At 49.3% G+C, this 15,386-nt stretch overlaps 1 protein-coding gene and 1 long non-coding RNA gene across 2 annotated transcripts; both read left to right on the forward strand.

Annotated features, from left to right (window-relative positions):
* The first annotated feature begins 6,458 nt into the window (after positions 1 to 6,458).
* Positions 6,459 to 9,673, forward strand: LOC138656745 (uncharacterized). Its single transcript, XM_069743958.1, has 2 exons — positions 6,459 to 8,590; positions 9,065 to 9,673. The coding sequence occupies exons 1-2, from the start codon at positions 8,171 to 8,173 to the stop codon at positions 9,590 to 9,592; spliced, it is 948 nt and encodes a 315-aa protein (XP_069600059.1). The 5' UTR covers positions 6,459 to 8,170; the 3' UTR covers positions 9,593 to 9,673.
* A 3,421-nt stretch (positions 9,674 to 13,094) lies between these two features.
* On the forward strand, positions 13,095 to 14,221 carry LOC138658262 (uncharacterized). The gene is made up of 4 exons (XR_011317419.1): positions 13,095 to 13,554; positions 13,808 to 13,894; positions 13,977 to 14,117; positions 14,194 to 14,221. It is a non-coding gene; the product is annotated as an uncharacterized lncRNA (long non-coding RNA).
* The last annotated feature ends 1,165 nt before the right edge of the window (positions 14,222 to 15,386 follow it).

A 15,386-nucleotide genomic window follows, 5' to 3' on the forward strand; every position in this document is an offset into this window, starting at 1 on the left:
TGAAAAAAGCTGAGCGTCAATAGTCTTGTTTTCAGCCTCTAGGAATTTTAAAACTGCATTGGGTGTACAACTTTGGTAGGGCCTACTAACGGTGTCTGCCTCCCCAAGGTGTTCCCCAGGTTTCCTCTCCATTGCTTCAATCTTCATGCTCTCGTTTAGTAGTTGTTGGAAACTACGCTGCATTAGGCCTACAAATTGGGTATGGGGTGTAGAGAGATGGTGTGTTACACTCCAAGGTGTTCCCCAGGTTTCCTCTTCATTGCTTCAATCTTCATGCTCTCGTTTAGTAGTTGTTGGAAACTACACTGCATTAGGCCTACAAATTGGGTATGGGGTGTAGAGAGATGGTGTGTTCCACTCCAAGGTGTTCTCCAGGTTGCCTTTCCTGAGCTTCAATCTTCATGCTCTCGTTTAGTAGTTGTTGGAAACTACGCTGCATTAGGCCTACAAATTGGGTATGGGGTGTAGAGAGATGGTGTGTTCCACTCCAAGGTGTTCTCCAGGTTGCCTTTCCTGAGCTTCAATCTTCATGCTCTCGTTTAATAGTTGTTGGAAACTACGCTGCATTAGGCCTACAAATTGGGTATGGGGTGTAGAGAGATGGTGTGTTCCACTCCAAGGTGTTCCCCAGGTTTCATCGCCATTGCTTCGATCTTCATGCTCTCGTTTAGTAGTTGTTGGAAACTACGCTGCATTAGGCCTACAAATTGGGTATGGGGTGTAGAGAGATGGTGTGTTCCACTCCAAGGTGTTCCCCAGGTTTCCTCTCCATTGCTTCGATCTTCATGCTCTCGTTTAGTAGTTGTTGGAATCTACGCTGCATTAGGCCTACAAATTGGGTATGGGGTGTAGAGAGATGGTGTGTTCCACTCCAAGGTGTTCTCCAGGTTTCATCGCCATTGCTTCGATCTTCATGCTCTCGTTTAGTAGTTGTTGGAAACTACGCTGCATTAGGCCTACAAATTGGGTATGTGGTGTAGAGAGATGGTGTGTTCCACTCCAAGGTGTTCCCCAGGTTTCCTCTCCATTGCTTCGATCTTCATGCTCTCGTTTAGTAGTTGTAGAAAACTACACTGCATTAGGCCTACAAATTGGGTATGGGGTGTAGAGAGATGGTGTGTTCCACTCCAAGGTGTTCCCTAGGTTTCGTCCACATTGCTTCGGTCTTCCGACTCTCGTTTAGTAGTTGTAGAAAACTACACTGCATTAGGCCTACAAATTGGGTATGGGGTGTAGAGAGACGGTGTGTTACACTCCAAGGTGTTCCCCAGGTTTCGTCCACATTGCTTCGATCTTCCGACTCTCGTTTAGTAGTTGTTGAAAACTACACTGCATTAGGCCTACAAATTGGGTATGGGGTGTAGAGAGATGGTGTGTTCCACTCCAAGGTGTTCTCCAGGTTGCCTTTCCTGAGCTTCGATCTTCATGCTCTCGTTTAGTAGTTGTTGGAAACTACGCTGCATTAGGCCTACAAATTGGGTATGGGGTGTAGAGAGATGGTGTGTTCCACTCCAAGGTGTTCCCCAGGTTTCTTCTCCATTGCTTCGATCTTCATGCTCTCGTTTAGTAGTTGTAGAAAACTACACTGCATTAGGCCTACAAATTGGGTATGGGGTGTAGAGAGATGGTGTGTTCCACTCCAAGGTGTTCCCCAGGTTTCGTCCACATTGCTTCGGTCTTCCGACTCTCGTTTAGTAGTTGTAGAAAACTACACTGCATTAGGCCTACAAATTGGGTATGGGGTGTAGAGAGATGGTGTGTTCCACTCCAAGGTGTTCCCCAGGTTTCCTCGCCATTGCTTCGATCTTCATGCTCTCGTTTAGTAGTTGTTGGAAACTACGCTGCATTAGGCCTACAAATTGGGTATGGGGTGTAGAGAAATGGTGTGTTCCACTCCAAGGTGTTCTCCAGGTTGCCTTTCCTGAGCTTCGATCTTCATGCTCTCGTTTAGTAGTTGTTGGAAACTACGCTGCATTAGGCCTACAAATTGGGTATGGGGTGTAGAGAGATGGTGTGTTCCACTCCAAGGTGTTCCCCAGGTTTCCTCTCCATTGCTTCGATCTTCATGCTCTCGTTTAGTAGTTGTAGAAAACTACACTGCATTAGGCCTACAAATTGGGTATGGGGTGTAGAGAGATGGTGTGTTCCACTCCAAGGTGTTCCCCAGGTTTCGTCCACATTGCTTCGGTCTTCCGACTCTCGTTTAGTAGTTGTAGAAAACTACACTGCATTAGGCCTACAAATTGGGTATGGGGTGTAGAGAGACGGTGTGTTACACTCCAAGGTGTTCCCCAGGTTTCGTCCACATTGCTTCGATCTTCCGACTCTCGTTTAGTAGTTGTTGAAAACTACACTGCATTAGGCCTACAAATTGGGTATGGGGTGTAGAGAGATGGTGTGTTACACTCCAAGGTGTTCTCCAGGTTGCCTTTCCTGAACTTCTATCTTCAGGCTCTCATTAAATTGTAGTTACCGTATTTTTCGGACTAAAAGACGCACTTTTTCCCCCCCAAAAAAGGGGGGAAAATGGGGAGTGCGTCTAATAGTCGCAATGCAGGCTTACCTAGGTGGCAGAGGTGCGGTGGCAGAGGTCCGGTGGCAGAGGTGCGGTTGCGGGGGTGTGGCGGCAGAGGAGGCGCAGTAAGCGGGGTCCCTTTCCCCGGTATGGTGATGCAGCAGGCCCGGTATGCAGCAGAGCCGGGTGAATCCTCTTGTTATCGGTGGTGGCGGCCATTTTCCGGAGGCCGCGCGTGCGCAGATGGAGCGCTCTGCTTCCCGGGGCTTCAGGAAAATGGCCGCCGCGATCTCCATCTGCGCACGCGCGGCCTCCCGCGGCCATTTTCCTGAAGCCCCGGGAGCAGAGCGCTTCATCTGCACACGCGCGGCCTCAGGAAGATGGCCGCGCCCACCGATAACAAGAGGATTCACCCGGCTCTGCTGCATACCGGGCCTGCTGCATCACCATACCGGGGAAAGGGACCCCGCTTCCTGCGCCTCCTCTGCCGACACAAACCCCGCCACCGCACCTCTGCCACCGGACCTCTGCCACCGCACCTCTGCCACCTAGGTAAGCCTGCATGGTACGCCAGGGACCCCTCTCACGCCATACCTCTCACTGCACCTCCTGATCCCAGCACCTCCTGATCCCAGCACCTCCTGATCCCAGCACCTCCTGATCCCAGCACCTCCTGATCCCAGCACCTTCTCATCCCAGCACCTTCTCATCCCAGCACCTTCTCATCCCAGCACCTCCTGATCCCAGCACCTCCTGATCCCAGCACCTCCTGATCCCAGCACCTTCTCATCCCAGCACCTTCTCATCCCAGCACCTCCTCATCCCAGCATCACCCCACCTTGCCTCCTGTGACCCTGCTCTGCCACCGCCATAAGATACTGTAAATTCGGACAATAAGACGGACCCCCATGTTATAAAAAATCTTTTTTTCTGCAATTTTCACCCCAAATTTGGGGTGCGTTTTATGGTCCGGTGCGTCTTATAGTCCGAAAAATACGGTAAATGGAACAACTGCATTTGGCGTACTAGTTGGTTTGGGGCCTACTATCGGTGTCTGCCACTCCTTGCTGTTCTCCTGGTTTCCTGTCCTGAAATTCCATTTTCAGGCTCTTGTTAAGTAGTTGTTAATGTTAGACTGCATTTGGCCTACTAGTTGGGTTGGGGCCTACTATCGGTGTCTGCCACTCCTTGCTGTTCTCCTCAACTGAACAAAGCTGGGCCGCCTGTTTACTACGGTTGCCAATTTTGAACTGCATGTCGACTACTTACTGATTTGGGCCTACTCTCTGTGTCAGCCTCTCATTCCAGTTGTCCTCCACTGCAATGCCCCCTGGTTAGTCCTGTGTTACCAATTTTGAACTGCATTTAGCCCACTTTATTCTTTGGGCCTATATCTGTGTTTCCTCCTCATCCTGCCCATTGCCCAGCCAGTGATAGATGAGTCTGCTGGTACATTGACCCATAACGCAAAATTCCCCGTGCACGCTACACAGCAAGATTGTGACCCTGCTGAAAGTCAGGTTCCTCTTCACACATACCATACCACCTTACACGGGGACAAAGAGGAAGGTGCAGATGAAAGTGCAGGTTCCTTCATCAGGTGGGGGGAGGAATACTAGTTGGCGACGTCACTGGCACAGGGCCTCTCATAGTACGCAAAAGTGTTGCTGCCGGTGGGAGGCGCCCCCGCCGTGCAAACACACCGCTGTACTTTGAGGGGCCCTGTGCCAGTGCCAATGCCAACGAGTGGGCCCCCCCTGCTTGCTCAGGATCACAGCACTTGCAAAGTTGAAATACTTACCTCTCCCTGCTCCACTGCCGTGACGTGGTGCAGATTTACTGGGCCCACTAATTACTTGAACCAGCCCTACCCCCCACAACTTTAGCCAAATGACCCCCAATTTCAAATGCCTTCCAATTATTATAAGGTAAATTACGATTGACAAGCTTCTTTAACAAGAATGGATGTTTTTGCCATTAAAATGGGCAGTGTAGGTGTTTTCCTGGCCTCCACTCACTGCCGACTATGCTCCCCCATTGACTTGCATTGGGTTTCGTGTTTCGGGCGATACCCGACTTTTCGCGATAATCGGCCGATTCCACTCGACTTCTAAGACAGTCGGGTTTCGCGAAACACGGCTCGACTCTAAAAAGGTCAAGGTCGCTCAACCCTAATCACAGATATTATTAAGATCGCCAATAATTAGAGATGGTAACGGTCCCCAACGCTCTACCCTCTCCAGCACCTCTCTTATCTTCTTACTTGAGTATGGGGGCGGAATATACATTGCCGCTATACACATCAACACTCCATTTATTTTACATTTCACCACCACATACTGACCATCCACATCCTCTGTTACCGCTACCTCCTCATACTGCACCCCCGCAGGTATTAACACAGACACACCCCTAGAGTACGTCGAGAAAGTAGAATGATATGCCCTCTGTATCCAGCGCCTATTCAATACGTTCACCCTCTCCCGCACTAAATGTGTCTCCAGCAGACATATCATTGAGACCTTCTGTTCTCGGACATACTGCAGACTTGCCGCCCGCCGTGTTTTATCCGCCAGACCTCTCACATTCCAACTCAATATTTTAATACAATCTCCCATCATGTGGTTCATCATTTCTTAAAGTATCCAATTTCCCAAGTATGAGCTGCCCCAACCCTCCCACCCCCCCTGCCCCCTCCCAACTTACCCCCCTAACCCCCCCATTGTAACGCATTCTTCCTCTCAGCAAGAGTGGGGCTCCACTGCCCACTGCGAACACTCTCCCTTACTTAACCCTCTCCATTCGCGTCCCGCTGCCATAGCAATCACAATTTCCCCCCCAACTTTCACTTTATTGTATCTTAACATTTCAACTTATATTAACATATAGAAAAAGTACCAAACCAATTCACAGTACCCAGCATAACCCTCCTCCCCCGTACTTAGTAGTTGGTACTGTCCCCTCCGGCCATTCCTTCAATATGGCCCAGCAAAACCCCCAACAGTTGCTCAACTCTTTAACCATTGCTAACGAGCGCAGAACTCTCCTCCATCGACAGAGAAAACAAATCCCAACTGGATCTCGCCGAAATGTCAATCGCCCATTCCCTTAAGTTTTTTCTCATGAGTATCAAGCCACTGGGTAGCGTCCTCTGGTGTCAGGAAAAAGTGGGTCTTATTAAAAGCCACCAGTTTCAGCTTGGCGGGAAACATCACTGAATACTGCACTCCCAGCTCCCTCAGTCGCCGCTTGACTCCAGTAAACTTCATCCGCTGTTTCTGAACCGCAGCGGAATAATCCGGATAAATGGCGATTTTTTGACCTCCAGCCGTCAGATCCTCCATCTCTCTAGCCTTTCTGAGGATAATGTCTCTGTCTCTGTAATTGAGTATTTTAGCAAGCATGGTACGGGGATTCGCTCCTGGGGCAGGGGGCTGCGGCGGGACCCTATGAGCCCGTTCAACAGCAAAAACTTTTGTCAACACTGTGCTCCCAATCTTCTCCAGCAGCCAGTTTTCAACAAACTCAGTGGGATTTCTCCCCTCAGTCTTTTCAGGCAGCCCCACTATACGTATATTATTTCTTCTGGATCTATTTTCCAGATCCTCATTTTTAGCAGCGAGCTCGGCTATTGCTTGGGCAAACTTCTTTTCAGCTTTTTGTAGCTTAACTATGTGATCTTCTGCCGTGTTCACCCTCTCCTCCACCACTCCTATACGTTTGTCCATTTTCTGCAGAGCCGCATTAATCTGTGCAGTGTCCCCTTTAACTTCCTGCATCTGCTGGGCCAAGGAGTTCAGGGATTGCTGACATGAAGAGATCAGTGTGATAACATCTCTTATGGTACCGTCACACAGTGCAATTTAGATCGCTACGACGGCACGATTTGTGACGTTGCATCGTCGCTTAATTATCGTTTCAAACATCGTAGACTGCGGTCACACTACACGATGCACGACGCTGAAGCGATAAATTCATGACGTATTTGCGATGTAGAAGTCGTATGGGACAGTCGTACGGTCGTGTCACACACGACGATTCAGAGCAAATTTTGCATAATCTGTGCGTGACGTTGTTCACAAGGGGCGTGTTGTGCCACTAGTTAGTGTGGTGATAGGCCAAAGGTTCTGTGCACACAATTGGTTGGAAAATTTGTCACCTGAGCGCTATTGTTCCCAATGCCACTTCACTGCTTTCAAAATTTCCTTTCTTCACTTCGTACTTGGACACTTGGTGGACCTGGACATCGGAATTTTGTACCTCGCTGAATATACCACGCTTTGCACCGCTGCTTCGAGGTATGTAAACCGCTTGGGCGTGGTGGATGGAACGCTGTATGGACGGCATGAGTGCTTCGTTCCACCGCTGAAGCGAAGTGGATGGTACACTGTTGTGACTGGAGGGCTACAATGTGGCAGATGGTACGCTGTTGTGCTTGGTTGTGACTGGTGGGCTACAGCGTGGTAGATGGAACTCAGTTTGTTCGGCATGACCGCTTCGTTCCACCGCTGAAGCGATGCGGATGGTACGCTGGTGTGACTGCTTATGACCGGTTGTGTGTGTTGAGCTAGAGCGTGGCAGATGGCACAATGTATGGTCACCATGAGCGCTTTGTGTGGCTGCTGTAGGGAAGCGGGCGGTAGTGGCCTATGGCGCGGCAGATGGAAGAAGCGATGCGGATGGTACGCTGTTGTGACTGGTCGTGACTGGTCGTGACTGGTGGGCTACAGCGTGGTAGATGGAACTCAGTTTGTTCGGCATGACCGCTTCGTTCCGCCGCTGAAACGATGCGGATGGTACGCTGTTGTGACTGCTTATGACCGGTTGTGTCTGTTGCACTACAGCGTGGCAGATGGTACAATGTATGGTCACCATGAGCGCTTTGTGTGGCTGCTGTAGGGAAGCGGGCGGTACACTGTTTTGGGTTATGGTGGCCTATGGCGCGGCAGATGGAAGAAGCGATGCGGATGGTACGCTGTTGTGACTGGTCGTGACTGGTCGTGACTGGTGGGCTACAGCGTGGTAGATGGAACTCAGTTTGTTCGGCATGACCGCTTCGTTCCGCCGCTGAAACGATGCGGATGGTACGCTGTTGTGACTGCTTATGACCGGTTGTGTCTGTTGCGCTACAGCGTGGCAGATGGTACAATGTATGGTCACCATGAGCGCTTTGTGTGGCTGCTGTAGGGAAGCGGGCGGTACACTGTTTTGGGTTATGGTGGCCTATGGCGCGGCAGATGGAAGAAGCGATGCGGATGGTACGCTGTTGTGACTGGTCGTGACTGGTCGTGACTGGTGGGCTACAGCGTGGTAGATGGAACTCAGTTTGTTCGGCATGACCGCTTCGTTCCGCCGCTGAAGCGATGCGGATGGTACGCTGTTGTGACTGCTTATGACCGGTTGTGTCTGTTGAGCTAGAGCGTGGCAGATGGTACAATGTATGGTCACCATGAGCGCTTTGTGTGGCTGCTGTAGGGAAGCGGGCGGTACACTGTTTTGGGTTATGGTGGCCTATGGCGTGGCAGATGGAAGAAGCGATGGTAGGCATGAGCGCTTTGTGTGGCTGCTGTTGTTAAGCGTTTGGCACACTGGCAAAAGTATTGTTAATAGGACTCTTTGTCAACCATGTAATTTTTTTTTATAATTACTTTTTAGATGTCAAATCGTGTGGAGTTCATCAGGGATTTCATCGAGATTTATCAGTCTTTTCCCTGCCTCTGGAAAATAAAATCTCCTGAGTATTGTAACAGGGAAAAGAGGAGGGAGGGTTACTTACAGCTCATTGAGCTTTACAATCGTCAGGCACCAGATGAGGCAGCTAACGAAGCAGTTATTAAAAAGAAAATCCAGGCGCTCCGCACGGTGTGGAGGAAGGAGCTGAACAAGGTTCTTCAGACTACAAGGTCCGGAGCTTCCACTGAAGAAGTTTATGTGCCAAAACTGTGGTATTTTGAGCATCTTAATTTTCTGAGGGACCAAGAGGTGCCACGGACTTCAACGTGTCTTCGATTGTTGGCACCTGTGGAACCAATAGTTTCGGAGAACCACGCCGAGCAGGAGTCACAAGGGCAACAAGTAAGTAGCTCTTTGGACGAAAGTTCACCAATGTGTCCTATAATTACATAATTTTTCTCTGCATTTTAGGTTTTATACTTCTGATTATCACATCAGTTTGAAGTTGTTACAAAAACATGTACACATAAGTAACCCTGTCGCAGTCAAGTATTATATGGGGAACTTAATATGTATGAAATGGAGATATATGTAAACCATACCATCTAAGCAATATAGAAAATAGTATCGCTTCAAGCTGCCGATGTACTCTTGTTGAGACTATTTAGACTATAAAATATTGGTCAGGTTCCCATAGCAGTCAGAACAGTGTAGTTCAAAGTATTCAATAAAAGGGAGGGTTAAAGAATATTACTAAGCATCAAATATATTATAATCTTTTTGTTACCTACTACGAATATATAGTTTGGATGCGGTTATGGTGGTACTACTTTTTGTTGCCGGGTTCATAACTTGTTTTTTTTTCCCCCCCCCCAGGATGACAGTGCGCAGGAGAGTACACTAGACTGTTCACAGGACTGCACAACAACAGATTTAGTGGAGGCTGCACCTGCCAGGACTCAATCGAGGCAAGGTCCAAGAAAACGGAAAGCCACCTCAGACGCCTCAAATGAACTATTGAGCCTGGCAAAGAAGGTGTTGACAAGAAATGTTAGCCCTGCGTTAGAGGGGTTTGGACACTATGTGGTTGACAAACTGGCCAAAATGGACGACAACCAAAGAATACTAGCAGAGCGTCTGATTCTGGAAGCAGTAAACAAGGGTACTGATGGCGATTTGGACAAGAACACTTGTTTGGTCTCTTCCCGGCCAATACAGCGGACAGAGCCATCAAATTTCAATGGTTGGTCACAGGGTCAGACATCGATGCGACACAATCCTCACGTTTCCCACTTCGGCCAGCCACCCCCTAATAACTCCTACACGCCAATACCTTTACATATGGCTTCGCCCATCAGGCACCAAAATTTTCAGCCGGAACAATCGTCGTATCATAATTTGTGATTTCCTAACTACTTTTACATTCCTTTTTTTTTATTGTCTTGTTAAAATAATGTTTCAAATAAAAGCTTTTATTATAAATTCTATCACTACTTTTTGATTGGTGTGTCTCAATCACAGCACTGTATGAGGGAACAAATTAACGTAACAAATTCATGTACAGTTAACTAAAAAAAAAAATCGAATGAAAGTTTAACAAAATCTTTTAATTGGAACAACAAAAAATGGATTATTGGCCCGCCTACAACTGCTGGCACATGTCCCGCAGCTTCTGCAGCTCCTCCATTGCCACATTGTGCTGCTCCTGAATATGTGCCATAGTGTGGAGTAACTTGTCTATGCCGGCTTCAATATCCTCCTTGTTGACAGTGACGACAGCTGTGGGTCAAAAAACATAACATTAATAACACAGTAGTCTCCCGATGTGTCTTTGCTTCTGTGAATGAAAAAAAAAAAGTAAGCAAAACTGACTTGGGGGGGAAGGGGGGGGGGGGGGGGTGGGGGTTTGGGTTGGGGGTGAAAGAGTGGGCCTGCAACAAAATCAAAATAACTTAATTGTGGGAACCTACTAGGATGTTGAGGCACGGAGGGCACTTCGGGATCTGAGTCGCTGTTGAATGCCTCGTGCTGTCGGCGGCGGCGCTGTCTCTTTGCCTCTGTGAAGGAAAAAAAAAAAACAAGGTCTGTCAGCATATATGGCAACAGTGGCTGCCGGGGGAGGGGGGGGGTGTTAAGAGGGGACCTGCAACTTAATCCAAATCACATAATTGTGGGAACCTACTAGTATCTGGAGGAGTTGACCCGGAGGGCACAGATCCAGGAGAGGCTGGGCGGGATGCCTCGTGGCGGCGGTGGTGCTGTGTCTTTGACTCTGTGAAGAAAAAAAAAATAATATTTTTTTAAAAAAGGTCTGTTAGCATATATGGCAACACTGGCTGCCGGGGGGGGGAAGGGGACCTGAAACAAAATCCAAATCACATTATTGTGGGAACCTACTAGGATCTGGAGGAGTTGACCCGGAGGGCTCCGGGACATTTGACCCTGAGGGCACAGAGCCAGAAGAGGCTGGGCGGGATGCCTCGTGGCGGCGGCGGTGCTGTGTCTTTGCCTCTGTGAAGGAAAAAAATAAAAAAAAAAAAATTAAAAAAAAAAAAAGGTTGGTAAGCATATATGGCAACACTGGCTGCCGGGGCGGGAAGGGGACCTGAAACAAAATCCAAATCACATTATTGTGGGAACCTACTAGGATCTGGAGGAGTTGACCCGGAGGGCTCCGGGACATTTGACCCTGAGGGCACAGAGCCAGAAGAGGCTGGGCGGGATGCCTCGTGGCGGCGGCGGTGCTGTGTCTTTGCCTCTGTGAAGGAAAAAAAAATAAAAAAAAAAAATAAAAAAAAAAGGTTGGTAAGCATATATGGCAACACTGGCTGCCGGGGCGGGAAGGGGACCTGAAACAAAATCCAAATCACATTATTGTGGGAACCTACTAGGATCTGGAGGAGTTGACCCGGAGGGCTCCGGGACATTTGACCCTGAGGGCACAGAGCCAGAAGAGGCTGGGCGGGATGCCTCGTGGCGGCGGCGGTGCTGTGTCTTTGCCTCTGTGAAGGAAAAAATAAAAAAATAAAAAAAAAAAAAGGTTGGTAAGCATATATGGCAACACTGGCTGCCGGGGCGGGAAGGGAACCTGAAACCAAATCCAAATAACATTATTGTGGGAACCTACTAGGATCTGGAGGAGTTGACCCGGAGGGCTCCGGGACATTTGACCCTGAGGGCACAGAGCCAGAAGAGGCTGGGCGGGATGCCTCGTGGCGGCGGCGGTGCTGTGTCTTTGCCTCTGTGAAGACAAAAAAAAAAATTTTTTTTTAAAAAAGGTCTGTTAGCATATATGGCAACACTGGCTGCCGGGGGGGGGGAAGGGGACCTGAAACAAAATCCAAATCACATTATTGTGGGAACCTACTAGGATCTGGAGGAGTTGACCCGGAGGGCACCGGGACATTTGACCCTGAGGGCACAGAGCCAGAAGAGGCTGGGCGGGATGCCTCGTGGCGGCGGCGCTGTCTCTTTGCCTCTGTGAAGGAAAAAAAAAAGTTAGGTCAGCAGTTCGCTGTGCCACATAGTACTTTTCACCGTTCATACTGTCCCATAGCTGTGGCACTGCAACGTTGAAACTGTCCCATAGCTGTGGCACATAGTGGCTCTGCAACGTTCAAACTGTCCCATAGCAGTGGCACATAGTGGCTCTGCAACGTAGAAACTGTCCCATAGCTGTGGCACATAGTGGCTCTGCAACGTTGAAACTGTCCCATAGCTGTGGCACATAGTGGCTCTGCAACGTTCAAACTGTCCCATAGCTGTGGCACTGCAACGTTGAAACTGTCCCATAGCTGTGGCACATAGTGGCTCTGCAACGTTCAAACTGTCCCATAGCTGTGGCACATAGTGGCTCTGCAACATTCAAACTGTCCCATAGCAGTGGCACATAGTGGCTCTGCAACGTAGAAACTGTCCCATAGCTGTGGCACATAGTGGCTCTGCAACGTTCAAACTGTCCCATAGCTGTCCAACATACTTTTGGGTACCTGAGTACTAACCTCTGCTAATCTCCTGGCGAAGCTCCTGCAGGCGCTCTGGCCTTTTCGACTTGAGATCGCCCCATTTTTTAACAATCTGGGCCTTGGTCCGAGTTATCCCAAACCGCTTCCTGAGGCCCTCAGACACCACACGGACAACTTCCTCCTTGTGCTGGTTGCGGTGCAGCACCATCCCTGTGGTTTCATACTGCATCCTATCCATTGTTCCAATAAGGAACTTGAGCTCTGGGATGCCCATAGGTGGACCACGGCGACTGGCAGCCATTATCACGATGTCAGGGGACAAAAACAAGCTAGGGCAGGCACGCAGGAACGCTGTAACGTCATCACGCCGTCATAGACCACGAGCGTACATTACGTGCCGCTCCGGCGTTATATAACGATACTTCGAACGGCATTTACTATGTGCGTTCCTTTCTTAACGCTCAGTCGTCACAAATGTGACGCTGTTCATAAACGGCAACGCTATTGCGATGCCAATGGCGCGGCAGGACGGCGGAGCGCAGCTCCTCCTCTGGGCGTTGCTCTTCAGGGTCATTCCATCTAAAATGGCGGCGAGAATGCGTTCTGCTCCTCTGGGGCAGCCAGAAATCCTTTTTTTTATTTCTCAGATGGATGCCATGGATTACGAGGGTCTGGAGAGCCGCCCTGCCCACCCACACATCCACAAGCGAGAAGTGCTTGGACAAATAACAAGAATGATGGAGAGGAGGTTTGGTGTCTGCCGCAGTCAGCTTCAGCTGCGTAAAAAATGGGCTGACCTCCGCTATAAAACGCCACAAATGTTTGCGGAGTTGCGTGCGGAGGCAAGGCGAGGCAAGTACTAGTATGGGGGGATTGGGAGATGCATGCTGTCAGGAGGAGGGGGGGGATTGGGAGGGAGTCTAGCGCTCATGGTTGCCAACGTGACCTCAAATGCATTAAAACACATGCCCCGTTTTTGTACAATTTAGTTATTCTCCAAGCAGAATATGCGTTGTCCGTGAGAAAACTTGTCGGGTTCCCTAATCTCAACCTCCATCTTGAAATTATTAAGATGTCCATAATTTTTACTTTCTCAATTTCCCATAAATATTAACGGAGGAGGTTGGCCTACTGATGAAATAATACGTTTTCCAAAGACAGGAAGACCATTGAACCCCAGAGCCCACAGACATGTCAGAGTATCGCACCCCTGTAAAGTGTGATCTCGATTTTATGTTTGAGTATATTGTAAGCTTTGCTCTGCAGCACTCAACATTTGTGTGTAAACATTGTGATTCTTTACTTTAGGTGTAGAGAGACAGCGGCGGCAAGTCAGACACACCATTGCCACCAGTACCCCATCTTCAGGCACCAGTGGGAGCCCACAGTCCGGGACATCACGTAAGTTCACAATCATTTATTGCATTTTTTTTAACATCACACGGGACATAACAGGGTAGCTGAAATATTTGAAGACATTACAGACGCAGTAATGACCCAGCGGCCTACCACACCTCCACCATCTGTTGCGACCATGCACCCTCGCACCCCTGTGAAGTGTGATATAAATTTTATGTTTCAGTATATTGTTAGCTTTGATCTGCAGCACTCTACATGTGTTTTTAAAGATTGCGTTTGTAAACTTTCTGTGTAGAGAGACAGCGGCGGCAACAGGTACCTGCCATTGCCAGCAGCACCACAGCATCCACCACCAGCGGGAGCCCACAGTCCGTGACGTCACGTAAGTTAACAATCATAGATTACATTTTTTCAACTGCATACGGGACATAAGAGGGTAGCGGAAATATTTGAATACATTACAGACGCAGTAATGACACAGCGGCCTACCACGCCACCACCAGAGAGCAGACGGCCTCGCACCCCTACACCACCCTCAACACCTCCCTTTCGACACTCCTCTTCCTCCCCCGGGTCCGCGGCATTCTCCCCAGAAGCTAACATACGTAAGTGACCAAAACTGCGAGCGCTTCCCAACGGCGTGTTCCATAGTTAACCAGATCTGTTATTATTTGCTTTTAGGTGCTGCAGCAGTGGCCAGATCGCTGGGACGGGACATTAGCAGCTCTGGTTCTGGCAATGAGGAACCGGCGTCCCTTCTCCGTAAGTATCAAGATAATGCGAGTGGTTTTCTGCTGGATGTCACCATAGACAACCAAAACTGTAAAATTTAATAAAATTTACATCGCCCTGTGGTGCCAGACCAAATAGAAATTTACAACACAGAAAATTAGGTCCTGCCCCAGAGGTCGAGATGTATTTTCAGAGGAATCAACGTTGGTTCTCCAACCTCTTCTATCCACAGAAACGGCCACCGTAGAGTCGGCTCCTCTCCCTGTGATATGGCTTCAGGTCCCCCACTAGCCCCAGCCATGCTGCCTCTCTCCTTCCCCCTCTGTACCTCATGCTGCTCAGCCTTTCTTGCTTCCTCCTCCTCCTGGTCAGCTCCAGATCCTGGTTCTGCCTCCTCAGCAGCCTCCACTCTGGCATACTGCTGCAGCTTTGCGGCCACTTCCATGCGCCGCTGACATGCGGCGTTCTCCTTCTCGGCGTCCTCCCTAGCATCGGAGCTATCTTGGCTGGCTCCTGCATCGCTGGTGCCAGCGTCTTTCTGCCGCCTCCTGGTCATCGCTGCCGACTCCGGACCTTCTGCTCCGCACCGCTGCACTCTCCGGACCTTCAGCCAGCCGGATGTAGGTGAGTTTACCCGAAAATCGGGGTTAAAGCAGGATTTTTGTCCTTCTGGCAGCGGGAGCACTCTTCCCTGCTTCCACTCACATGGCCAGCTAGGACACGCCCCCCAATTAGCTCCAATCATTAGCGGACACCATGTCACGTTTGGAGAGCCCCTGTGTGCCTAAACATTGGAGATCCCCCAGAAATGACCCCATTTTGGAAACTAGACCCCCAAAGGAACTAATCTAGATGTGTGGTGAGGACTTTGAACCCCCAAGTGCTTCACAGAAGTTTATAACGCAGAGCCATGAAAATAAAAAAAAAAAATTATTTTCTCAAAAATGATCTTTTAGCCTGCAATTTTTTATTTTCCCAAGAGTAACAGGAGAAATTTGACCCCAAAAGTTGTTGTCCAGTTTCTCCTGAGTACGCTGATACCCCATATGTGGGGGTAAACCACTGTTTGGGCACATGCCGGGGCTCGGAAGTGAAGTAGTGACGTTTTGAAATGCAGACTTTGATGGAATGCTCTGTGGGCG

The sequence above is a fragment of the Ranitomeya imitator genome, chromosome 1, assembly GCF_032444005.1.
Source record: "Ranitomeya imitator isolate aRanImi1 chromosome 1, aRanImi1.pri, whole genome shotgun sequence".
In the NCBI taxonomy this organism is placed as follows: Eukaryota; Metazoa; Chordata; class Amphibia; order Anura; family Dendrobatidae; genus Ranitomeya; species Ranitomeya imitator.